General features: G+C 41.2%; 2 protein-coding genes across 2 annotated transcripts; both read left to right on the top strand.

Moving 5' to 3' along the window:
- The first annotated feature begins 4,268 nt into the window (after positions 1-4,268).
- LOC6535215 (60S ribosomal protein L10) lies at positions 4,269-5,653 on the top strand. The gene is made up of 5 exons (XM_002095838.3): positions 4,269-4,349; positions 4,483-4,513; positions 4,574-4,879; positions 4,945-5,107; positions 5,410-5,653. Exons 2-5 carry the CDS (start codon positions 4,491-4,493, stop codon positions 5,572-5,574), a joined length of 657 nt encoding a protein of 218 aa, XP_002095874.1. The 5' UTR covers positions 4,269-4,349; positions 4,483-4,490; the 3' UTR covers positions 5,575-5,653.
- Positions 5,654-7,655: 2,002 nt separating this feature from the next.
- Positions 7,656-8,162, top strand: LOC120321413 (CCR4-NOT transcription complex subunit 4-like). The gene is made up of 2 exons (XM_039373736.1): positions 7,656-8,013; positions 8,050-8,162. Exons 1-2 carry the CDS (start codon positions 7,791-7,793, stop codon positions 8,091-8,093), a joined length of 267 nt encoding a protein of 88 aa, XP_039229670.1. The 5' UTR covers positions 7,656-7,790; the 3' UTR covers positions 8,094-8,162.
- The last annotated feature ends 18,741 nt before the right edge of the window (positions 8,163-26,903 follow it).

Raw genomic sequence — 26,903 nt, 5'->3', positions numbered from 1 at the left:
CTATTTATACCCGTTACTCGTAGAGTGGGATCAATAGCCGAGCCGATCTGGCCATGTCCGTCTGTCCGTCCGTATGAACGTCGAGATCTCAGGAACTATAAAAGCTAGAAAGTTGAGAATAAGCATACAGACTCCAGAGACATAGAAGCAGCGCAAGTTTGTCGCTTCATGTTGCCACGTCCACACTTTTGAAAAAGGTTTGAATATTTTTTCATTTTTGTATAGGTCTTGTAAATTTCTATCGATTTGCCAAAAAACTTTTTGCCACGCCCACAAACCGCCCAAAGCTGCCACGCCCTCACCTTTGAAAAATGTTTTGACTTTTTGCCACGCCCACTCTAACGCCCACAAGCCGCCGAAAACTGTCAGTGTTGAAGACTCTCCTTTGCACTTCTACTAGCTGATGAAACGGGTATCAGATGGTCCGGGAACTCCACTATAGCGTTCTCTCTTATTTCGTTTGGTTTGTCTTAAGCCGTTTGCTTAAGGCCGACTTATACATAGAGCTCCTCGGTTGCTACTGTTTTTTAAAATTTATACTTAATTAAAGTTGATTAGCTGCATTAGTATAGCATTGGTTTAATAAATTAATTTTATTTGTATGGGCGAGAAGACAAATCAAATTTTAGAGGGAACAAGCGCAGCCTGACCTACTGTCAAAAATCTAGGCGCGACACACACACTTAATTTGTTTTGGTTTCCTAAATGGGGTAGGTTTTCCCGATGATATTGGGGTAAACTATCTGAGGAAAGGAACAATTCCAGATCGCAACCTTAGTAAAGATAATTAGAATTATAATATCAAGGCTGTTAACCCGCCTACACAACGAAGTTACTTCTCGCAGTCCACTGTTGAAGTTTGTCGTCCGTGCCATAAAATAACGATAACACTAAGTGTTTTAAAATAAACATTTGACTTTTAAAAAGTGTTTTAAAATAAATATTTGACTTATAATAAATTATCTGCTGAAAGAAATATTCGAATTAAAATGCTGAGAAGGAAAAATGAAACAAGAGAGAAAGATAATGATTTTTGACAAATCGATTGAAATATACAAGACTAATAAAATAATGAAAAACAAGATAGAACGCTATAGTCGGGTTCCCCGACTATCTGATACCCATTACTCAGCTGGTTTAAGTGCGTAGAGAAATTACAACACTGACCGTTTTTGGCGGTTTGTGGGCGTTAGAGTGGGCGTGGCAAAACGATTTTTGGTACATAGAGTTAAATTTACAAGACAAACAAAAATGTGAAAAAATTTCACAACATTTTTCAAAAGTATGGGCGTGGCAGTTTTGGGGGGTTTGTGGGCGTTAGGGTGGGCGTGGCAAAAAGTTTTTCTGCAGATCGATACAAATTTATAATACTTCCTTCTGCCTGTTACATACTTTTCAACGAATCTAGTATACCCTTTTATTCTACGAGTAACGGGTATAAATATAAAAACATCTTTCAAAAGTGTGGGCGTGGCAGCTTTTGGGCGGTTTGGGGCGGTAAAGAGGGAGTGGCTAATAGTTTTCTGCAAATTGATAGAAATTTACAAAAAAACATGCAAACATGATTCGACAAACTTGCGCAGCGTCTATGTGCTGCGATCTCGACGTTTATAAGGACGGAAAGACAGACCTGTCTTGAGATCTCGACGTTTATATGGACGGACAGACAGACGAACGGAAGGATTCTACTTTTCGCACTCTACTATTTTCATAAACTGCTGTATTGTTTTTCTGTAGAAAAAGATATATGCACCGACCGACAGACAGACATACCCATAAGGTGGTGAAAGATAGTTTTTGTACTCGTTAAAAATTGACTGAAGGTAAATCTCTTTATGCATCTTCTAGAAGTTTGCAATTATGCTGATGTCGCAGTCTATGCTTGTGTGATCTTGCTACCTTTATCTCACCCCTAGTGTAGGGAGTATGTACGTCCGTATTTCTTATGGTTGTGTCTTAGGAAATTTTGTACAAATGAGTTTTAGTTGTCACGCTGAATTAATATGTATAATGATTATTCGCAAAACAGTTTCTCTCCAATTTCACTGTAAATCCAAATTCCTAATTTTTTGTGAAAATCAAACACTTCTCAACGAGTGTTAGTAATGGCAAATTAAAAACACTGGCTGAATTTTTGCGAAATAAAAACACATTTTTTTGTAGCTAGGGCTAAAGCTGTCACCAAATATGGCCTTTTTAAAATTATATATTACGGCTATGTAATATGTTTAATTCGTTCAGGGGGGAAATGTCATTGCCTTTAATTCTGTTTTTGAGCGCGCTATATTCATCGTTATATTGTTCAGAGTTTTACTTATGTAAATGTTTTTACAATAATATTTATATATATTATATTATATTATATTATATTATATTATATTATATTATATTATATTATATTATATTATAATATAATATATTGTTCAGAGTTTTACTTATGTAAATGTTTTTACAATAATATTTTGTATATTATTGTAAAAACATTTACATAAGTAAAACTCTGAACAATATAACGATGAATATAGCGCGCTCAAAAACAGAATTAAAGGCAATGACATTTCCCCCCTAATCGAATTAAACATTTTTTTGAGGACTCGTTTTTCCTACATCTTACGCCTTTAAAGTAATAATAATCTTAAAAGCAATAATCAGGCATGCTCCGTTAAGCAAATGTGGAAATGTGTTTGAACTCGCAAAATCAGTGCTACGGTTTTCGAATTTGTCTGGCTTAAATGAAAAATAAAAGATCCTATTCACTAAGGAAACAAATATTTTACTCAGTGGTCTATTGATGTTTATTCCACACCATCAAAAGATAATTCTGCCATTTAGTTATTTTATAAAAAATATATTTCTGATAAGCAAAATTTTGCGTCAGAAAAAAGAAATTTTGATTTGGCAAAGGGTCGATAAATACTTCGCCAAAAGTTATCGCAATGGTGATTATGGTGGTAAATCGAATAAGGCAAGTAAAAATTCTTATAAAATATTAATAAATTAATGAATATTTCTAAAAAATCAGGCATGCTCCGGTAAGTGAAATCGAAAAATTGATGCTCCGCTTGTCGAATTCGTACGAATTCCAATTGTAAACGTGGACTTCTGTCTAGCCGAAAGGAAAAGTATATGCCTTTTTTTATATCAAATTTGATCTTATTCTCTTAAGGAAAAAAACAGTTTACTTAGTGGACTACTGATGTTAATTCCACATCACCAAAAAATATTTCTGCCTCTTAGTTATTTTAAGATAAATGTACCACCTCATATTTCACCAACAAAATGTTGCCGTCGGCAACAACAATTTTCGATTTGGCAAGCGGTCGATAAGTATGTCGGCAAAAGCAAAAAGGAGAACCAAAAGTGTTGTTTGTAAATATTTCTATTTAATTGAATTTTTTGAATGGTCAAAGTGCAGTAAAAAAGTAATAGCAAACATCGGAAATAAAACCGTGAAAAAGGTGGCAGCTCTAGACTTTCTTATGCCCTCCAATATCTGTCTTTTCCTGGCTTCAAAACAAGCAATTGCAAATATAAAAGACATTTTTTTGGGTTGTTTGATTTTGACAAAAATAAATAAGTCAGCTGTTTGAGCAGCAAGAAACGATGAGAAACGAAACATTTCGATAGCAAAGCGATAGGAACAATTTTGCGAAAACCAGAGCAGCTGAAAACGATATCAAAAGATTACCTTAGCATGCCAGAGTGTATAATTTTTTTGTTTGCACAAATAAATCAGACGCGCATCTAAGAAGCTGGGGCTCGCTTAAAGTTCTGTCGAAGCTTCTTTATGGGTAACAGTCTTGTCTAAGAATTGACTTTTAGCAATTCCTCCCAAATTACCGGTTGTTTCTATGGTACTTCTGTATATGTTATACATTTTGTGAAAGACAAACAGATAAATAGAATAAAGAATTTGCCATTATAGTTCGAATTGTAGCCAATCTACTAATATCATTTATGTGCACGAATAGCATTGACATAATTGTGATAAGCAAGAAACTGAGTTGCAAGCACAAGTAGTGTTCTGCTATAATAATTGCATCGACTATAGAAATCTTGCTTACATATAAAAAAAGATTATATTTTATTTTCAGATTTTAGTTTTGAAGCTCAAAGAGGAAATATATTTATTATTTAAATAAAAATTTGTTGGGAGATACGAACAAATAAAATTTGTCGATTATTTAGTTTGTAGTGAAAACAATATATAAGGCAATAAGGTTATGTATTCAAATCGTTTCAAATCTAAGAAAAACATGTAGCTCACGTACGAGACCATGGGTTTTTTAGGAAAGATATTCTGCTTCCGGTACTGTTTCTTCCTTTTCTCGTGTGCTTCGTTGGAAGAGGTAACTGAGCTCTTTAAATGATCTCTTGAAATCTGAAATATTTCGTTTTAAAATCATTTTATATTAGCTTACCAAGTTTCGTTTTTGTTCTGTAATGTAACTAAAAATCGTATTTATTTGTTTTATATTTCAGGAGTCAAAATGGGTCGACGACCAGCAAGATGGTAAGTAAATCATTTATATTGCATTACCCGGGTCTTCACTACAAATCTAATTTTATGCAGCTACCGCTATTGTAAAAATAAGCCGTACCCTAAATCTCGATTTTGTCGTGGGGTCCCCGACCCCAAAATTCGTATATTTGATTTGGGAAGGAAAAAAGCTACTGTAGAGGATTTTCCTCTTTGTGTTCATTTGGTTTCTGATGAATATGAACAGCTGAGTAGTGAAGCTTTGGAAGCTGGACGCATTTGTTGCAACAAGTACTTGGTAAAGTACTGCGGTAAGGACCAGTTCCACATCCGAATGCGGCTGCATCCATTCCACGTCATTCGTATAAACAAAATGTTGTCGTGCGCTGGAGCTGATAGGTAAATAATAGTTCATATATGTGTAAATTACTGTATTCTCATGGCCTCTTTTGCACTTTTAATAGGCTTCAAACTGGAATGCGAGGAGCGTTTGGAAAGCCGCAGGGTACAGTTGCTCGAGTTCGTATTGGTCAACCCATTATGTCTGTCCGTTCTAGCGATCGTTACAAGGCTCAAGTTATTGAAGCTTTGCGGCGTGCAAAGTTTAAGTTCCCTGGACGTCAGAAGGCAAGTTACCAATTATTTATTTATTCCCTTGCCGCGCATTAATGGGTTCCCACCGACATAGACTGTTTGTCAGTGGCCAAACGAACTATACAGTATTAGATCTATTTTTCATTGCTCAAACGTTTATAAGCTTTATATTATATATTATTTATTACATATTATATATATATATATTATATATATATATATTATATATTGGTTGTAACTTCCTGGCCTACTAAGAGCTTTGTTTACAGGAAACTAGATAAAAGCTTAAAAAATCAATTTGATAATTCTTTGCTTTTCCTTATATATTTTTTTAGATCTATGTTTCAAAGAAGTGGGGTTTCACAAAATACGAACGTGAGCGTTATGAAGAACTTCGCGATGATAACCGCCTTGAGCAAGATGGTTGCAATGTGAAATATCGCCCAGAGCATGGCCCAATTGCCGCTTGGGAAAAAGCCCAGCGTGATGTTTATGCTTAATAATACAGTTAAATGAAATGTCACATGAACTTTTGTAATTCTGAAATAATATACAAAATTACTATTTGCTGAGCACATATATAAATGCGTTGCTTTATGGTACTATTACTATGTTCAGTATGATCATTAAATTAGTTTTGTTCCAGTTTTTTTTCGCAACAGCAGATCAACCTTCGTTGATTGTGGTAGATTTTGGGCAAAAAATAATTTAATTTGGTAAAAAAAACATGCCATGTAAAATATGCGGAGAGCTCTAGACCCAGCAGCTCTCTTGTACGCATACGGTGACTGCCGACCACTGTATGTGTGCATTGTAAGGCATTGTAAATTTGACAAGTTCTTTGCCACCACGTTAAAACTGTTTTTGCTTAATACAACAATTATTGGAATACGGCATAGAAATAATAATATATGAATCGATGCACATAATACATAATAAATTTCATAAATGACCTTATAGTAAAATAATTGTTATTAGAGTACTCCGCTTGCGACGGCAGAAATATATTAAAAGACAATAATTCAAGAAATAAATTTTGCAATAAACATAAACAAACAATATAAGCGCGAATAGTAATTGCGAAAAGTAGTGATAAAATATAAATGTAATGGGGTAGGTCATTACAATTGTAATCCCTGTGCTGTACCGATTATTACATATGTATATATTATATTATTATTAATTATACCCGTTACTCGTAGAGTAAAAGGGTATACTAAATTCGTTGAAAAGTATGTAACAGGCAGAAGGAAGCGTTTCCGACCATATAAAGTATATATATTCTTGATCAGGATCAGTAGCCGAGTCGATTTGGCCATGTCTGTCTGTCCGTCCGTCTGTCTGTCCGTATGAACGTCGAGATCTCAGGAACTACAAAAGCTAGAAAGTTGAGATTAAGTATACAGACTCCAGGGACATAGACGCAGCGCAAGTTTGTCGATTCATTTTGCCACGCCCACTCTAACGCCCACAAACCGCCTAAAACGCTCACGCCCACACTTGAAAAAGGTTTTGATATTTTTTCATTTTTGTATTAGTCTTGTAAATTTCTATCGGTGTGCCAAAAATGTATTTGCCACGCCCACTCTAACGCCTACAAACCGCCCAGAGCTACGACGCCCACAGTTTTGAAAAATGTGGTGATATTTTTTCATTTCTCTATTTGTTTTGCCAATTTCTGCATGTGAAGCAGCTGTGGGCAATAGTGCAATCACGTTGCTTGTGCCCTCGTGCGAAACAGTTCAGGCAGAGCTGCCTTCTCTTGACGTAGTCGGAGCGACCATTCACATCCATTTCGAGGAACCGTGGACATAAGCGAATAGGGTGGTTCTCCCTGGAACAGAGATCACACCCCTTGGGGGCGAAAGCCACCCTGGCCTCGTATGAGTTGAGCCTGCGCGGTGGGGCGCTTGCAGTTGCCGGTCTCGGCGGAAATTGCCCCGAGACGCTAGGCCGTACATCGTCGACAGCCTCCAGAGTACGATGACGCTTGGTCAGGAACGCATCCATCTCACTCCATGTTGGAATTTCGGACTTGTTGTGGACGGATTGCTCCCACAAGAATAGTGTGGTTTTGGGAAGCTTTGCGGACACCATAAACCCAAGCCTCGACTGGAATGGAGAATGTCTTTAAGGCTGTAAAACATCTTTGAATTGTCCTTTGAAGGTCTCTTAAGGCGGTTCCGGACTCTTGGTGGACGGCTGGGAGGCTGTGTAAAATCTTCAAGTGGCTTTTAACAAACAAGCGTCCGTTTTCATAGCGATCCGTAAGGCCTCGCGACGCTGAACTAAATGAATTTGTTGGCACAGGATTCGCACGAATGAGAACAAGCTGTGTCCGGCATGCCGAAAGGAGTACCCAGAGAATCCAGCTGACTTCAGCCCTTTGTCAAAGGAAGAAATGATTGCCTTCAAGTCCCAGAAACGCCAAAGGGACCAACAACGCAAACAAAAGATCACCGAGAACCGAAAACATTTGGCCAACGTTCGCGTGGTCCAAAAGAACTTGGTATTCGTTGTGGGCCTACCACCCCGACTTGCTGATGCGGACATACCAAAGAAGCACGAGTATTTCGGTAAATATGGGAAAATTCATAAGGTCGTTATAAATCCAAGTTCCACGTATGCCGGGGTCCAGGGTCCATCTGCTTCTGCCTATGTTACATATGTTAATAACTAGGATGCCTTGCGGGCCATTCAAAGCGTCAATAACATTATGATAGACGGGCGGCTCATAAAGACCAGCTTGGGGACAACTAAATACTGTAGCCACTTCATGAAGAACCAGCAGTGTCCCAAGGGCGACTGCATGTACTTACATGAATTGGGCGATCCCGAGGCCAGTTTTACAAAGGAGGAAATGCATCAGGGAAAGCATCTGGAGTACGAGAAGCGCCTGCACGATACTCTAATTGCCTCACTCGGACCGAATACAACAGGTATTGTAAATGGTTACGGAGCTTCTAAAGCAAATGCCACGATTCCATCGTCGTCATCAGCATCATCCTCGTCCTCTTGATCGGGAACAAATGGTTCAAGTGCAGGCAATGCCCAGCAGAAGGAGGCCTGGTCCAGCTTATCGGTCTCGCCCATCAATGGCAAGGAGGCGAGTGCGAGTTCGAACAGTTCCAGTGGGAAGAGTAAACGGGAGAAGCTGCGCAACGAGAAGAGGCACGAGAAGAACAAGTCGAAGAACAAGGCAACACAAACACCAATGCCTCGAGCAAGGAGAACTATGTTCCAGAAACGAGAAGCAGCACAAGTACTGAGACATTCGCAGAGGCCACGGCGGATGCACCGGTTTCCACCAAGGCAGAACCGTCGCAAGGCATTCCTTTATATGGATGACTTAATAGTCATCAGTTGTTCCGAAAAGCATATGCTTAAAAACCTCACTGAAGTTTTTGATAAATGCAGGGAATACAACCTAAAGTTACATCCCGAAAAATGTTAATTTTTCATGCATGAAGTCACATTTTTAGGACATAAATGCACAGACAAAGGAATTTTGTCGGATGACAAAAAATATGATGTCATTCAGAACTACCCAGTTCCACATGGGACAGCGCTAGACGTTTTGTAGCATTTTGCAATTACTACAGACGTTTTATCAAAAATTTCGCCGACTATTCGAGGCACATAACAAGATTATTTAAAAAGAATGTTCCATTCGACTGGACAGATGAATGCCAAAATGCATTCATACATTTAAAATCGCAGCTAATAAACCCAACACTCTTGCATTACCCAGACTTTAGCAAAGAATTTTGCATAATAACAGATGCAAGCAAGCAAGCATGTGGCGCAGTGTTAACTCAAAACCACAATGGCCACCAACTCCCAGTTGCGTATGCATCAAGAGCTTTTACGAAAGGTGAAAGCAATAAGAGTACGACAGAACAAGAGTTAACAGCAATTCATTGGGCAATAGTACATTTTAGACCGTACATTAACGGAAAACACTTTACTGTGAAAACAGATCATAGACCATTGACATATTTATTCTCAATGGTCAACCCCAGTTCTAAATTAACAAGAATAAGGCTTGAATTAGAGGAATATAATTTTACGGTAGAGTATCTAAAGGGCAAAGATAATCATGTAGCTGATGCGTTATCAAGAATAACCATCAAAGAGCTAAGGGAAATTACTGGGAATACATTAAAAGTCACTACAAGATTTCAAAGTAGACAAAAATCCTGCGAAGGAAAAAAACAATTAGATTTGCATGAGCAAACCAAAGAAAAAGCTTCAGAGCCCAACGTATACTTAGTCATAACAAATGACGAGGTACGAAAAGTATGTTTAAAGTAAGAAAATCATTGCAAGATATGATGTTGGTGATCTTTATACTAATGGAGTTCTTGATCTAGTTCAATTTTTCCAAAGGCTTGAATCGCAAGCCGGTATATACGATATCAGCCAACTCAAAATGGCACCGTGGGAAAAAATCTTTGAACACGTTTCAATAGATGAATTTAAAACAAGAGGGAACGCTATAGTCGAGTTCCCCGACTATATGATACCCGTTACTCAGCTAGTGAAAGTGCGAAGGAGAGTCTTCAACACTGACAGTTTTTGGCGGTTTGTGGGCGTTAGAGTGGGCGTGACAAAAAGTTTTTTGGCAAATCGATAGAAATTTACAAGACCTATACAAAAATAAAAAAATATTCAAACCTTTTTCAAAAGTGTGGGCGTGGCAGTTTTGGGCGGTTTGTGGGCGTTAGAGTGGGCGTGGCAGTATGATTCGACAAACTTGCGCTGCGTCTATGTCCCTGGAGTCTGTATGCTTAGTCTCAACTTTCTAGCTTTTGTAGTTCCTGAGATCTCGACGTTCATACGGACAGACAGACGGACGGACAGACGGACAGACGGACGGACAGACGGACAGACGGACAGACGGACGGACAGACGGACATGGCCAAATCGACTCGGCTATTGATCCTGATCAAGAATATATATACTTTATATGGTCGGAAACGCTTCCTTCTGCCTGTTACATACTTTTCAACGAATCTAGTATACCCTTTTACTCTACGAGTAACGGGTATAAATATGGGCAATAAAATATTAAAGTATTTAAAAGTAGCGCTACTTATCCCGGTGACCAAAATAAATAATAAAAATGAAAAAGAAGCTATATTGTCTACACTACATGATGATCCAATACAAGGAGGTCATACAGGCATTATAAAAACCTTGGCCAAGGTCAAAAGACATTTTTACTGGAAAAATATGAGTAAATACATAAAAGAGTACGTAAGAAAATGTCAAAAATGCCAAAAAGCAAAACAACAAAGCATACAAAGACCCCAATGACTATAACAGACACGCCAGAACATGCTTTCGATAGAGTTGTCGTGGACACAATTGGTCCACTACCTAAGTCAGAAAATGGTAACGAGTACGCAGTAACTCTCATATGTGATTTAACCAAGTACTTAGTTGCCATTCCAATAGCAAATAAAAGCGCAAAAACAGTCGCTAAAGCTATGTTTGAATCTTTTATTCTAAAGTCCAATGAAGACGTTCATAACGGACATGGGAACAGAGTATGAGAATTCAATAATTACTGACCTATGTAAATATTTGAAAATCGAAAATATAACATCAACAGCTCATCACCACCAGACAGTTGGAGTGGTCGAACGAAGTCATAGAACTTTGAACGAGTATATACGGTCCTATATATCGGCGGACAAAACCGATTGGGACTTATGGCTTCAATATTTCGTATACTGCTTCAACACGACCCCATCTATGGTACATAATTACTGTCCATATGAATTAGTTTTCGGTAGAACAAGTAATTTACCAAAACTTTTTAATAAGTTACATAGCATAGAACCAATATATAATATAGATGATTAGAAATATAGATGATTAAAGAAAGTAAATATAGGTTAGAAGTAGCATATGCTCGAGCAAAAAAAATGCTTGAAGCACATAAAGAGAAAAATAAGGGAAATTACGACCTAAAAAGTAAAAAATATAGAGTTAGAAGTAAGAGATAAAGTTTTATTAAGAAATGAGGTAAGCCATTAATTAGACTTTAAATACACAGGGCCCTATAAAATAGAAAGCATAGGAGATAATAATAATATTACGTTACTTACAAATAAAAATAAGAAACAAATAATTCATAAAGATCGATTAAAAAAATTTCATTCATAACTGATTTTAAACTTATATTTTTTCTTAATCATTTATACAAAATTTTTATTTCTTATTCACTTTTATAATACTATTTTTCAAGCTGAGCAAAAATATAAAAAAAAAAAATAATAATAATATAAAAAAAAGGTATGCATTCATTAAATAAAATAACTTCACTAGGTTACGTCATTTTTCGAAAGGAGGGAGATGTAGTATGCGCATATGTAATATTAAAAACATTAAAATACAATAAGCATACAAACGCATAGCAGCACTTTGTTTCTATGTTTATGTCAATAAACTCCAAGACGGATGTAACATGATCGTCCACTTGAAGGCTACAAAGTATAAGTGCATGGTCAGCATTCCCACGCCAACCAAATGCACAATACATATGTGCATAACTCACTTTCGCGATAAGCATAGTTATATGAGATATACATAAGAGAGCCGCTCCGCTGCTGGCGTACCCGGCCGCGGAGATGCGGATTGTGACCTGTCCAAGCGGATCGAAGGGATCGTATTCGGCTTCTTGTCGCCTCCCGTGGGTATTCTCAGAATCGTCAGGGTTTGTCACCTGACTTGGGCAACGGGTGCCTTGGATGAAGCGTCCAGACGGTCACACTAATGCTCCTGGCGCGACAAGCTTGTCGTCGCCGAAAGAAGAGACGAGTTATGTGAACAGCCAAATAGCACACGGTCGCTGAAGCCGGCTGAAACAACTGCGTTATTTAAGAACGGCGGAAAAAGCCAAAAAAAAAGGTTTAGAAAACGCTTGCCCGGGTTTAGAAAACGCTTACTTGACTTCAACAAACCAACGGGCAGGAAAATATACTCGGCGGCGGCGAACGACGATGACACGGCCTGTGTGGCACACGAATAAATTGGCGCCGCTGCTCCGGAGCGGATCTGAAACTGGCGAAAGTTGCTCGGGCGGATGGTGCCCTTTGCGGAATGGACAACAGAATTGGAAACGTTGAGCTTTCTTATATTCTGTTATTCAGAAAACCAAATTAGGTCGACGAAGGGTTGATCTTGTCTCGTAATTCGAAAATAATTAATTACTAATTCAGATAATAGTAATCGCAAAAATTCACTTATTCTCAAATAATTGCGAAGCCGGAACGGTGGAATTAAAACCTTGGCTGTTATGCCGTCGGCAAGCAGTGTGTGCGTAAGGGACGGAAGATAGAGGGAAAACAAACAACAACAACAACACCGCGCCCTCTGCAGCGGTTAACTCGAAACTGGACAAAAAAACAATTGCGGTCCCGTCCTTATGGATTTGTAATAAAGTTGTTGTTTTAGTCTCGCTTGTAGTTCGTATTTATATTATTAGCAGAAAAGTAGTTCCTGGAAAAAAGCCGGATAATATACGTATACGAAATATGGGCATGCATGCAAATGTATGGGCGCAGTAAAGCATCGAGAAGTGGACTGTATTAAATGTGCTCGGCTATACTTGGTGTTCTGGCCTTAGACCGAAATTCCGCGAGCTCTGTTTCTAGGAATTTATCCATTTCGTCGTCTTCGCAGTCCTTTTGGGACTACTGCGACTGAAAGCTTCTCCTCGAGCTACCCGTTATGTCAGCTTCTGGGTTTGGTTCTAATCCGACTTGCCCCCGGGTGTCGTTTCATTATGTCTCTGGGCAGTGACTGGCGGCCTCCATAGGAGTGTGTTCTGTTGTCTGAACTGGACCGGGATAGATTGCGCCCACTGTGCCTCACACCGTCTACACGTGACCTGTGTTGCGGCCGGGGCTTTGTTTCGGCTAAATCTATGCTCTTTCGAAAAAGCTTCCCGTTCCTTGTGCAGCTCCTCGTCTGCCAGGATCAGAAGTGCCGCTAGGTCGTCCACGTGGTTGGATCTCAATGCTAATGTTCGTTCGTGTGGCGTGCAGTGCTCCTCTATGAACTCTAGCGATTCCTTTTTCCAGTATCCCAAAGGTCTTATTAGGGTCTGCATCTCGACCAACTACTCCTTGAATGTGACCATTCTGTGACTAGTTTCGCGATTTTCGCGAAACCCACCCGTTGGCTGGGTCTGGGTGTATCTGTACTTGGCCTTTTCTCCCTGCTCTACTCTCTTCGTTGACCTTCCTGCTGAATCTCCTCCATGCTTTATCCTAGGGGTTCGTTAGCTTTATGCTTGGACCTGGACTATCTCTATATGCAGAATCTAATTCTGTCCAGTTTCCAGCCTGCTTATAAAGGTCTCCAGTCCCCGGTCCCAAAATCCATGGCTTAACCGTTTGCCTGGTCCAAAGTCCAGCTTGGTACCATTGCTTTTCCTAATTTGGCACGTCGACGCTTACTGTTGTCTAGCTGTCCAGCGCCAGTTCGTGCCGTCTTACTCTAGCTCTCTATATTCTCTCTTTCTCTCTATAAATCGATTTTCTCTAAACTCTCTTTCTACCGATTCCGTTTCTCCATTCTCTCTACGGATTCCGTTTCTCCAAACTCTCATTCTGATACTCCTCGGTTTCGCACTGCCGTTACTACGCGTTGATTCGTTGTGCAACTAGCAAAATGGAGGCTTTTCATTAGCAATGGATATCTGCTTTTGTACGGAGCTTTAACTCCACACAACTGATAACTTACTACCACGTCGTATTTACATCCATTTATTAAATGACGTAGACGTAGATGCAGCGCATGCAGACAAACAGCATATAACTGCCACGCCCGCTCTTAAGAAGAATTTTTTGATTTTTATTAGCGTTGAGCTAATAAACAGAATGAATATTAAGAGATTTCTAACGAATATATCTTATTTTGGTATTTGAAGCGAAATTTGGCATCGATGAACGAAATATTAACGACTTAATTGCAGAACGCTAATCCAAAATAATGATCAAAAGAAAGAGAGAGAGAGAGAGAGAGAGCGAGCTTAAATGCTTATACAGCAATAAGTAAAAAAACCAAAAATTAAGAAACTGCTGGCTGCTGCGGGACCCGACATACTCCCCCATTGGAAGCGTTCAAAAAAAGAAGTATGGGTAGAAATTAGATCTACCGTCTCAAAAAGGAGGACTTCGCGTATGTCGCACAGAGGTTGCTCACACCGGAGCTGTCCGGACGAACAGAGGGCATGCGAAAGGCCCTGGCGGAGTACTACGCAGAGACGAAAAACGACCCAAAGCTTGCAGCAATCTGGACAGAATTGGAGGCAGCTTATCCAGACAGACCAGGTCCAAGCGTAAAGCTGACAAACCCTGAAGGTAAAGACCTCATCGCAAGTCTGAGCATGGAGGAGATGCAGCGGAAAGGTCAACGGAGAGAGACGAGCAGGGAAAGGAGGCCAAGTCCAGAATGCGTTCAAGGATTGTATGGTCGAGATGCAGACCCTAATAAGGAAACGCTAGAGCTCATAAAGGAGAACTGCACGCCAGACCTCCGAAGATCCTTCTATTTGGACGACCTAGAGGCACTCATGATCCTGCCAGACGAGTACGAGGAGTTGCACAAGGAACGGGAAGCCTTTGAGGCAACAAGGCCGCGGCCGCAACACACGTCACGAGTAGTAGGTGTGAGGACGCAGGCGATCTAGGTACATAGACAGGAACAGTGGGCGCAATATACCCCGGTCCAGTCCAGGCGACAAAACACAACCCCATGGAGGCCGACAGTCACCACCCAGAGACACCATTGAATGACACTTGGGTGCAACTTGGTGCAACCCACGTTGCCAATCCGCAAGAAGCTTGTCGTAGGTGCGGTGGACATGACCATTGGGCAAGATGCTTCCGAAACCAGAGGCTGCTGTTCTGCTGGCTGTGCGGAAAATAGGAATCGGAAATACGGAATGCTGCCAGAGAACGGGAAATGGCCAGCGATCCCAGCCGCAGAGAGGCAAGCCGGGGTCGCGAGGTGCTGCTTCTCCAAACTATCTGGCAAATTAATCGAAGAGGAGCAGCAGTTGCCCGCAGCGGTAGCAATCGTTGGGGACATGTACAAGGCCACAATCGACACCGGGGCGACAGCAAGCTTCATAAGCGAAGCCCGTGGTGCCGCGATGCCCGTGGAACAATTACAAGAATACGACGGCAGGTTAGGTTGGCAGATATTGTCGAGTTCAGCAACAGGCGGCTCAACATGAGTCTGCTGATACTACCAGGAATAGTGGATGCGTTGGTGCTGGGGTGGAATTTCCTCACGCAAGTCGGGGCCGAGATCAGGTGCGCCGGTCATGAAATCCGGATACCGGCCAGAGGCAGGCACCTCGGGTGGCTCGAGGAGAAGTTGTAAGTTGCAGTAGTCCAAACGGACGGCGAATAGAGCTTGCGGATTTTCACTCCATGACCGGAACATCTAGTATAGCCAAGCACACGATAACCATGAAGGATGATAAACCAATTAAGCAGAGATACTATCCCAAGAATCCAAAGATGGATGGAGATGGGACTGATAGAACATTCAAGGAGTGCTCGCCCATAGTAAAGAAAAAGAAAATGGAAAATGGAGACTATGCGTGGACTTCAGGCAGATAAGCGCGAAATCCATAGAGGATGCCTACCCAATTCCATGTATAAATTACATCCATGACCACCTTCCGGAGGCGCGCTTCAAAAGCAGTCTGGACCTCAAGGATAGGTATTGGAGAATACCGTTGGAAGAGTCAAGCCGAGGCTTCACGGCTTTCACGATCGCAGGGAAAGGCCTATTCCAATGGAGAGTGATGCCGTTTGGATTACACCCCGCGTCGGCCACATTTCAACGGGCACTGGATCAGGTAATTGGACCAGAAATGTCGCCACATGCCTTTGCGTATCAAGATGACATCATCGTGATTGACACCCTAGAGGAACACAAAAGAAACCTCAGGGAAGTGTTCCGCCGCTTGAAGTACGCGAATCTAAGAATAAACCCAGAATAATGTTAATTCTTTAGGCAAGAACTACTGTACCTAGGACACCGCGTCACAAGTTGAGGGATAGGCACGGACACAAAGAAGGTAGCAGCCATAGCCCAGCTAGAAGCACCGTCATCGGTCTGCGAGCTAAGGCAATACCTTGGAGTCGCATCTTGGTACCGACGTTTCGTGCCTGTTTTCGCGCGCATTGTAAGGCCACTCAACGACCTCCTCCGCAAGGGTACCAAGTGGACATGGTCACTGGACCACCAGCAAGCTTTCGAGGAGGTGAAAGACAGATTAGTTACCGACCCAGTCGTGTCGTGCCCCGACTTCGAAAAATGTTCATCCTGCAAACGGACGCCATTGACTACGGGATTGGCGCGATCCTTACAGAAGATGGCGATAAGGTCATTTCATACTCCAGCCGGACCCTAAACGGAGCCGAGAAGAACTAATCAACAACAGCGAAGGAGTGTGGGCAATTCGGAAGCTAAAGCCGTACCTGAAAAGCTACCACTTTAAGGTAGTGACGGATCATATGGCACTGAAGTGGTTGAACAACATAGAAATCCCTTCGGGAAGAATTGCCAGATGGGCGTTAGAGCTACAGCAGTATGACTTCGAGGTCACATATAGGAAGGGCCAGTTGAACGTAGTAGCAGATGCAGAGAGACGCAATGGCGTACGTTCGGAAATGCGAGGACTGCGCCATGTTGACACAGAACCCTGAAGAGCCCTGGGCGACAGTGTGTGCCGATTTCGTCGGACCAAGGTCGAAGCACGGAAATAATATGTTGTTGGTGCTGATCGACAGGTTTTCTAAATGGACGGAATGGGTGCAGAAAGCGTTCAGGGAACGCATAGTCGCACGATTTGGGGTACTGAAAGGGTTTCGATCCCCACAAGTGGGGATTACGGACAATGGCGGGCAGGGCTTTCAAGAAATTCTTTAACGACATGGGGATAAAGCAGCAGTTTACGGCACCGTTGACCCCGTAAGAGAATTCGACGGAGAGAGCGTTCTGTGCAGACAATGATAGCACAGTTTGCCAGACAGAACCAGAGGAATTGGGATGAAAGATGCCCCGAAATCATTCTGGCTGTGATTTCCAGTATATCGGAATCTACGGGCTACTCACCGGCATTATTGACACAAGGCCGCGAGCTAAGGTTACCGAACGCGCTATATGACAGAAAAACGGTAGGTACATGAAGGCAACCAGAGTCGCCGGACGGAAACGCTGAGAAGATGAAAGAGATGGGCCGTACCATATTTTTGTAGTAGTAGTAGTAGTAGTAATTGTATATAAGTGTAGTAGTATAACCCCCTTTGCAATACTGGAATGTAAGAACTAATTATAAGAGTCGCGAATGTAAACAGTATACACAAACTTGCTAAATAAATGAAGAGTCAGTCGTCGCTGAACTGTCACAGAGCGCACACTAAAGCTCAGAAGTGTTCGGACCTACCCAAGTTTTCAAAAGAAAAAGAAAAATCGGCATTAATGAATTGTAATGCTGGCAATTATACATTAAAAGAACTAAGAGCTCTGTGCGTGCAAAGCAAACTTAAAAGTAGTGGCACAAAAATCGAATAAATATTAAATTTGAGTGGTGCGCGTATGAAACAAATAAAACAGCAATGAAAAAAATCAACGCCACAGAACAAACCTGTAAAATGGACAGGGATGAAAAGAACGGCAACGGCGAAGAACAAAGTAGCGAAAACGAGATAGCAAGAAGCAGCGACAACGACGGCGACACGATGACGGCGACGTTTGCACATACATACAAAGGAATGCAAGAAACAGAAGGTTCGCGAAAAGTAACGGGATCTTGTGAAATGCAATTCGACAACGAAAATGAGATCGAGCAATGTTCTGAGAGACAGATGGTGAGCGCCAGCAACAATGAGTCCAACCAATGTTTCGCGATCCCGATGGTTAGCAACAATGATCCTGAGATGCAAATGGCTGGCAACAAGGAGCCGGAACAATGTTTTGGAAACCAAATGATGCGCAACAATGTAACTATGCAAGGCAGCGATATTCAAAGACTGGAAAATGAGTTGAAAATATTGAAGCTGCAAAATGAGATCGACCAGTTAAAACAACAACGAAGTAACGACACAGACTTAAACATTTCTTTCGAAATTTTAAAGGAGATCGTTAAGGTATATTATGGCGGAAACAATTTCAATGTTTGGCTATCTCAACGAATGTCCAGAAAAATTTCAAGGTCGGCGACGCTATATACGTTAAGGGCGATGCTGATATATAGCTGTATTCAAGCACAAGCGCTACCATGGACTCAGCGGATAAAACGTTAAGCCACCTGGAGAAAATATTCATAATGTCCAAAGAGTCAAAGTTGAGTATGCGGGAGCAGCTACAGAATTGCGTCTGGATCAAAGGTGAGGAGTTCTCCAAGTACTACAACGAGAAGTGGCAGCTGGCGGATAATTTAGCACTGGCAGAAGATAAATTTTTGGAATATGTCATTGACGGCATACACGATGTCAATCTACGCAATCTGGCTAATTCGCGTTCGTTCAAGACCGGATTGGAGCTTTTGGAGGCATTTCGAAAATTTGAGTTGGGCTACGTTCCTAAGACCAAGTTACCACGAGGTAATGCAGAGTGCTACAATTGCCACAGTCGGGGCCACCTGGCCAAAGAGTGCCGCAAGCCTAAGAGACAAGATGGGGCTCGTTACGCATGTGGCTTGCAAGGACATGTGGTTAAGGAGTGCAACCAATACAAGAAGTCGAAGGGCGGGACAATGATTATGTAAGTTATATTGAATTAACATTTTGTACAAAGAATAATATGCTGAACCCCATTTTCATAGAATGTCTCATAGATTCTGGCAGCCCGATTTTGGCATACCAAGTCAAATAAAAATGGAAAGTTACGTTGGATTAAATTTAAGTAAATTACAAATACATGGAAGCGTAAAATGTTCAGTTAAATTCTTAAGTAAAGATACTCCTATGTTACTATATGTCGTGGATGATGAATCTATGGGATATGCTATGTTATTGGGAAGGGATTTTTTAGCAAGAGTAAAGGCCAAAATTGTAATTGAAAATGAACATGAAAAAATATCTGAAATAAAAAAAGATTCGATAGTTGAAGAAAATCCAATTAAAAATAAAGAATTTAATAGTCATCATGAGACAAACGCAGACGAACAAAATAATTTTGAAAAACAACTATTATTAATTGATTACAATGATAATTGTCCAAGTTACGGGGTTTGGACTGTCACCCGCTCTCCGCTCCCTCTTACGCTCTCTCGCTCTTCACCACAGAGTCTCCAAGGAGTCTCCGCTGCGCTTGGAAGAGCCTAGCTAATTAGAATAAGCTTCAGTGTAAAAACTATTACGAAGGATTAAAAATACGCGCGGTCGCGCCCGCGCAACTAAGAAAACTAAAGTGTTCACCCTTTCGAGTGTTTTCTTTTCTCAGCCGATTTGGAAAGTTCCAGGAAAGCAACCCCCGACACACCCAACATTTTTGGTCCATTCTAGCCAGATCACCTGGATTTTCAAGTTTGTCCACCAGGGAACAAATTACAAGATACGTACGAAATTTGCATTCCTTTTAATTGCCGGTCTGCAGCAAAAGGTTCGTAAATCCAATTTCGTTCAATTTGCTGTAAGATTTATTATCAAATCTAACGGATTTCTCCGACAAAAGGCAATTAAAGAAAAGTACTTGTTCATTCCCATGGGCGCCGCCATATTACCCACCGTTCTCCTTTCACCCTCATTCGTGAAAATTTCTAAGTACAAATTTCCGAATATATTTAAATATTTATCCAGTCCGAAAAGTGAAAATAATTTGTGCCAAGTTCAGTGAAAATTTCTAAGTCCAAAGCTCTGCCAAAAGTGGCAAAAGTTCTGTTCTCGTTTCACTGTGTCCAACGCAAGCCAAATTCTTTTCGCAACACATTTTTGCTTTAACTCCGCAGTCCATTTAATACAATTTGCTTTGCTATCGAAGAATACAATAACAAAATAAACAACACATACCCTCTGGCCATTCCAAATAAAATATTAATTAAACATTTACCCGCCAGTTCCATATAGTACATATATTACATCAACATATATTACATCAACATATACTACATCCATATACATTGCATATATTACATCTACATAGAGCACATATAAATTACATATATTACACCCACATATATCTAATATACATTACATATATTACATCCACATATATTACCGACATACACATTATCTGCATTCCTTTTAAACATATACCACAGTGTAAGTTGTTTCCCGTCGGCAAATCCAAACCACAAATAAAATTTATTTCAAGTGCCGACGCGGAAAGGACGTTTTGTTTAACATCATTTTTTTCTGTAAATTTCCAAATTAATTTCCAAGCAATAAATTAAAAGCGGTTTTTTCTCTTTTTTTTTAACAAATACATTTTTCAATCTTTATTAAATTCTCTTTTATGTTTTAAAAACAAATTTTAAAAACTACAAGACAATAATTTTTTTTTTCATCCATAAATAAATAATACGACCGCCAATTATAAGTCGTTCACCCGACAAATATTTTTTCCTGTATTGCTTGGATATTAATTTGTGTTTGTTTTAGAAGTACTTACAACGCAGAGAAAAGACTCCAATTCCACCATTCCATTTTCTCCGTTTCCAGTTGTAAAGAAAAAAATAAAATTTTCTACGTTCTAATAAACATTTTTTTTCACCGTGTTCCACATTCCAAGTGCTCCAACCGTATATCAGGTGGACCTAATTACCATAAATCACAGGTCATTTATACAATTCGCTGTTCACTCCGAGTCACCTGTTTAATTAGTCGAAACTACGGCGTTTCCACTTCGTAAATTTTACACCACTTTCTCACCCATTACATCCTATACGGTCTTTTTCCGCTGCTTTATACCGTTCACGGCGGCAAGCTTAAATTTGTTAAGTGCAGTCTAAGGAATCTGTCTACATTTTCAAAAGTGTGACCGGGCTCCAAAACCGCTTCCCATCCATTTCGCATTTCTTCGATTATGCCCATCGGGCATTTCATTTCGGTTTCTGACCGCTTAAGCGAATTTGAGGCTCAGATTAACACTCCGGAATCCGCAGCTCCAACCGTCACGATGCTTAGCGTCCGTCGCGACCAAGTCCGAACCCTATGGGACAAGGTTGAAAAGGAATTCGACCTTTGCTCAGAGTGCCTTGTGTCAGCAGGCGAAGCGGCAGCAGGCAACATGCCTATTCTCAGGGCTAAATACAGTTATTGCTATTCAGTCTATGAAAGGTGTGCTGGTGAGCTGGGCAAGCTCGTTGATAAAATCGAGCAGGGCACGTCTCAGTCCATCCCAGCCGCGAACGCTGCGCCCCAGGCCTACATTTCCTCTGGCTGTCGGTTGCCTCCATGCGATACAGAAGTTTTCGCAGGCGACTATCTTCGCTGGCCGACTTTCCGGGATCTTTTCACAGTCATTTATATCAATAATCCACGGCTGACTCCGGTTGAAAAGTTATTCCATTTAAATGCCAAAACAAGTGGCGACGCGCATGCCATCGTTTCGATTTCGCCTCTCACCAACGAGGGTTTCCGCTCTGCGTGGGAAAACCTAATAGAGCGTTTCGAAAATAAACGATTGTTGGTAAACAGTCAATTGAAAATACTTTGTAATGTGCAGTCGATACCACAGGAATCTGGAGCGGCCTTGAAGGAACTGCAAAGTACTGTTCAAGGTTGCTTGACTGCCATAGAACTGTCAGGCATCAACACTGAGAACTGGGACTGCCTGCTGGTATATCTGTGTTCATCCAAGCTCCCGAAGATAACTCTCTCCTATTGGGAGCAGTCGCTCCATAAGAAAGCCGACATCCCGACATGGGCAGAGCTGAACACCTTCCTCACAGAACGTCATCGAACCTTAGAGGCCATCGATGATGTGAGACCGTCCGTACCAAAATCAGTCGCACTCCAAAGCGATGAACTCAAGTGGGCCCTCTGGAAAACTAAATTCCTATGCGACGAAAATGGCTCCAAAATCGAAAAGTTGCGACTTGTGCAACAAGGAAAATCATCCTGTCCGTGTATGTCCGCGTTTGACAAATGTCGGTTGACACCCGGTCAGCCTACATTAAACGGAAGCAGTTATGCTTAAACTGCATTGCAAAGGTACATCAGCTTCGGGAGTGCAAACGCACGCACAATTGTTTTACTTGCCGTGGCCGGAATCACACGTTGTTGCATCGAAACAACCCCTTTTCCAGCAATTTAAGCCCTTCAAATCCTGCAAGGCCAATTTCCGCTAATCAGGCCAATTTCGTTCCAAATGAGCAAGCAAGTGTTCAAAATTATTTCTCTGCAGTTTCACCATCCGATCTCCGACTAGGCCCGCGTTGCAGTTGGAGACGACGGCCTATGTCCTCCCTCAACTAGCCGGAAATCTGCCTTCCTAGCCAAATCCGCAAAATTTTCTTCGGGATCTTCCCGATTTTCCACTGGCGGATCCAAAATTCTATGAGAGCGCACAAATAGATGTCCTTATCGGAGCCGACATTCTGCCTTCGGTCCTTCTGAGTGGAGCAAAAACCAACATTTGTGTCCCTCTTGGGGCAAGAGACCATTTTCGGTTGGATACTAACTGGGCCAGTGTCAGCCTCAGCACAAAGCAGATTTTCCTCCTTTTCGACGCAGATCTCCCACGCGTACGATAATTCACTGGACAAACTACTCACAAAATTTTGGGAGGTAGAGAATATACCAACAAAGTTGGTAAAAGAATACAATTCCATGTGCGAGAAGAATTTCCTTCAAACGACCACGAGAAACGAGTGCGGCAATATGTCGTTACTCTGCCTTTTCGCGACCCAGAACATATCGGTTCCGGGCTAGGGCATTCTAGGTCTTACGCGTTGGCTCAGTTTTTAAGAAATGAGCAGCGATGAGGCCTTAAAAGCGAGATACAATTCGGTGATCCAGGAATATCTCGACTTAAAGCACATGCGACAAGTTCTTCCTACCCATGATTGCAACGCCTATTATATGCCACATCACGCCGTCTTAAAACCGGAGAGCGTAACTACTAAACTCCGTGTAGTATTCAATGCCTCTAGCCCTTCATTGAATGGTACCAGTTTAAATGATATCCTTAATGCTGGCCCTGTCTCATAGTCCGACTTGACCATTCAAATTCTGAAGTGGCGGTATTTCCGATACGTGTTCAGCGCCGATATCGAAAAAATGTATCGGCAGATCGGCGCTCCGGTGACCGACCGGGAGAAGCGTGCTCTAAAAGTCCATCTCGCAAAAGCTCCTTCTAAAGAGTTGTTGGCACGTTTCTCCAAGCTTGAGAAAGCTCTACGGGTCCTTGCATATGTTCATCGCTTCATTCAGCGGTGCAGGAAGCAGACATCTCCATCTGATGTGCATTTGCTGGCCAGTGAAATCACCGCCGCCGAGCGGTTCCTAATTTCGAACACTCAGCGCAGAGAATTCCCTATGGAATATCACTGCCTAAGTGAAAAGCGTCCAGTGCCATCCTAAGCAGAAACCCGTTTCTAGATCCGCAAGGACTGATCAGGGCGTGCGGCCGTGTGGCGGCTTCCGAAAGCCTTCAATACAATAAACGGCATCCAGTGATTCTTCTGTATAACTGCCTGCTTTCTCGCCTCCTTGCGAATTTCACTTATCGCATAACTCTCCATGGTGGTATCCAGTTAATGGTGCGCCTCATCCAGTCGAAATACTGGATTCCGAGAATTAAGAACCTAATGAAAGCAGTAGTAAATTCAATTGTCTCGCTCACGAGCATTCCACGGGAGACTGCCGAAGCGGTGATCGTTGCAAGAAGTGCGACCGATCCCACCACACGCTGCTCCACATGCACGAGCAGGTAAGCTCGTTGTCGCAGTCGCGAGTGCGCTCGCGTCTCCAACCGGTGCCAACCCGACAAGCAGCTTCGGCCTCATCCCAACGTTCCCGCCGGCAAAATCCGCGTAGGAGCTCACCGCCACGACGCCCGCAATCGACCACGTTAGGACCATTGCTCTCGTCGCTGCTGCAGCGCCACAGCGTGAACATCTTTCCGACAGCGCTGGTCAAGTTGGAGACCGGGACGAAGACCTTCGAGACCGCAGCACTTATCGATCCGTGCACCCCCATGAGCTGCATGGACGCTTCGTTGGCGTCAGCCTTTACGCTTCCGATGACCAATGTTGGCGACAAGAAGATCTGCATGACGACGAATCGCTCCAGGGTCGACGCGAACACTAAGCTGGAGGTCGTGCTCAAGATCTCGCTCTTCACCACAGAGTCTCCAAGGAGTCTCCGCTGCGCTTGGGAGAGCCTAGCTATGAGAATAAGCTTCAGTGTAAAAACTATTACGAATGATTAAACATAAGCCCGGTCGCGCCCGCAAAACTAAGAAAACTCAAGTGTTCGCCCTTTCGAGTGTTTTCTATTTCAGCCGATTTTGAAAATTCCAGGACAGCAACCCCCATCACACCCAACAATAATGAAAAGGTATATGAGATAGGTTCACAATTAAGTTTTAAACAAAGATGCGAATTTATAAATGTTATTGAAGAATATTATATTGAACCAAAAAGACCGAGTGAACCATTTAGTTTTTCGCCAAGGCGCCTGGCATATGTAGAGAATGAAAAATTACAAGGAATTCTTGATGATTATTTAAAAGATGGTATTATACGACAAAGTGAGTCTGAGTATTGTTCGCCAATTGTACTAGTAAAAAAGAAATTGGGTGGCATTCGGATGTGCATAGATTATAGGAAACTAAATAAGATCACGGCGAAAGTTAGATACCCGATGCTATTAATTAATGATTTATTACATACCCTGGCAAAAAAAAAAAGTTAAAAGAAGTATTTGAGCGATTATTTAAAAACAAATTAGAGCTGCGAATCGATAAATTTATGTTTTCCCAAAGTGAGGTGAAATATATAATATCAGACAAGGGTATTAAAGCAGATGACGACGGTGTGAAAGTAATTGAAAATTTTCCCGTGCCACAAAAAGTTTATGATGTTCAAAGTTTTTTGGGGATGTGCTCGTATTAAAAACGCCTGTTTTGGCATTGTACAGTCCTGAGGATGAAACAGAATTGCACTGCAAGGCAAGTTCGATAGGTTTCGGATCAATCCTTTTGCAAAGGAAAGAAGATGGTAAACTACATCCAATCTTTTACTTCTCAAAAAGGACAACGGATACAGAATAAAGGTATCAAGTTTTGAACTGGAAACACTGGCAGTAATATATGCATTAAAAAGGTTAAGAGTGTACCTACAAGGAATTGAGTTCAAAATAGTAACAGACTGTTTTTCCCTCACAATGACGTTGAACAAAAAAGACTTGAACCCAAGAATAGAGAGATGGGCCCTGGAATTACAGAATTATTTGTATAAACAAGAGCATAGATCAGGAACTAGAATGAAACACGTTGATGCTCTTAGTAGATGTAATACGATTTTGGTAATAGAGGAAAATACGTTCGAGGACATTTTAGTTATATGCCAAAACAGAGACGAGAAGTTGAGAAAGATTGAAAAAATGCTAAGTAAAGAAGAAAGCGAAATGCGAAATGGTGTGATTTACAAAAAAGTATAAGATAAGTTATTGTTCTATGTCCCGGAAGCTATGGAAGAACACGTATTTTATAAATACCACAATGAGTTAGGCCATTTAGGGAAATGGTCGGTAAAAGTTATTGGTTTCCAAATGTTAGAAGTAAAGCAGATGAACATGTTAAGAACTGCCTAAAATGTTGAGCTTTTCGAGGAAGAAATGGTAAGCAAGAAGAAACTATTAATATTGTACCAAAGGGAAATACACCATTCGAAGTCATACATATTAATCACTATGGTCCGGTAAATCAAAAGAATTCTACGAAAAAACATGTATTAGTAATTGTTGATGGATGCACAAAGTTTGTGAGATTGTATCCAGCGAAGTCAACAAACTCAAAGGAAGCAATGGGAGCCTTAAGTGATTTTTTTAGAGCGTATAGCAGACCAACGACCATTGTTTCAGACAGAGGGACTTGTTTTACATCAGATATGTTTGAAGAGCACGTCAAATTTTCAACAGGCTAACCACACGCAACCATTCGCAAATGGACAAGTTGAGCGAATAAATAGAGACCTAGGACCCATGATTAGTAAGCTCGTAGATGTAGAAAGAAACGTACAATGGCAAAAAGTTTTGGAAGAAGTAGAGTATGCAATGAATAATACAAAGCACAGAAGCATAAATGAGCACCCAAAAATAAAGCTGTTTGGTCTGAATCAAAAAGGAAAAATGCTAGATTGTTTAAAAGAAAATGTATTGGGGTCAAGGCTAAAAAGAAAAGAAATTAATTTAGAGAAAATTAGACAAAATGCCGAAGTTTGGCAGGAAAAAGTACAGAACTATAACAAGAAATAAGTTGACGCTAAACGACTAGAAGCAAATAAATACAAATTAGAAGACTACGTCGAGGTCAAGAATTTTGATTCCACAGTTGGAGCGCCTAGGAAATTGATAACCAAATATAAAGGCCCCTATGAAATCGCCAAAGTACTAGATAATGATAGGTATTGTATCAAAGATGTGGGAGGTTTTCAGTTGACACAAAAACCATACCATGGAATATGGGCGGCTCATAATATTAAACCATGGCTTCGAGAAAAGAATTCGGTATCCAATAATAAAAATACAGATAAGAACAAGAGAGAACGCTATAGTCGAGTTCCCCGACTATCTGAGACCCGTTACTCAGCTAGTGGAAGTGCGAAGGAGAGTCTTCAACTCTG

The sequence above is a fragment of the Drosophila yakuba genome, chromosome 3L (genome assembly GCF_016746365.2).
Source record: "Drosophila yakuba strain Tai18E2 chromosome 3L, Prin_Dyak_Tai18E2_2.1, whole genome shotgun sequence".
Lineage (NCBI taxonomy): Eukaryota > Metazoa > Arthropoda > Insecta > Diptera > Drosophilidae > Drosophila > Drosophila yakuba.
This window is presented reverse-complemented; position numbering and strand designations above follow the sequence as displayed.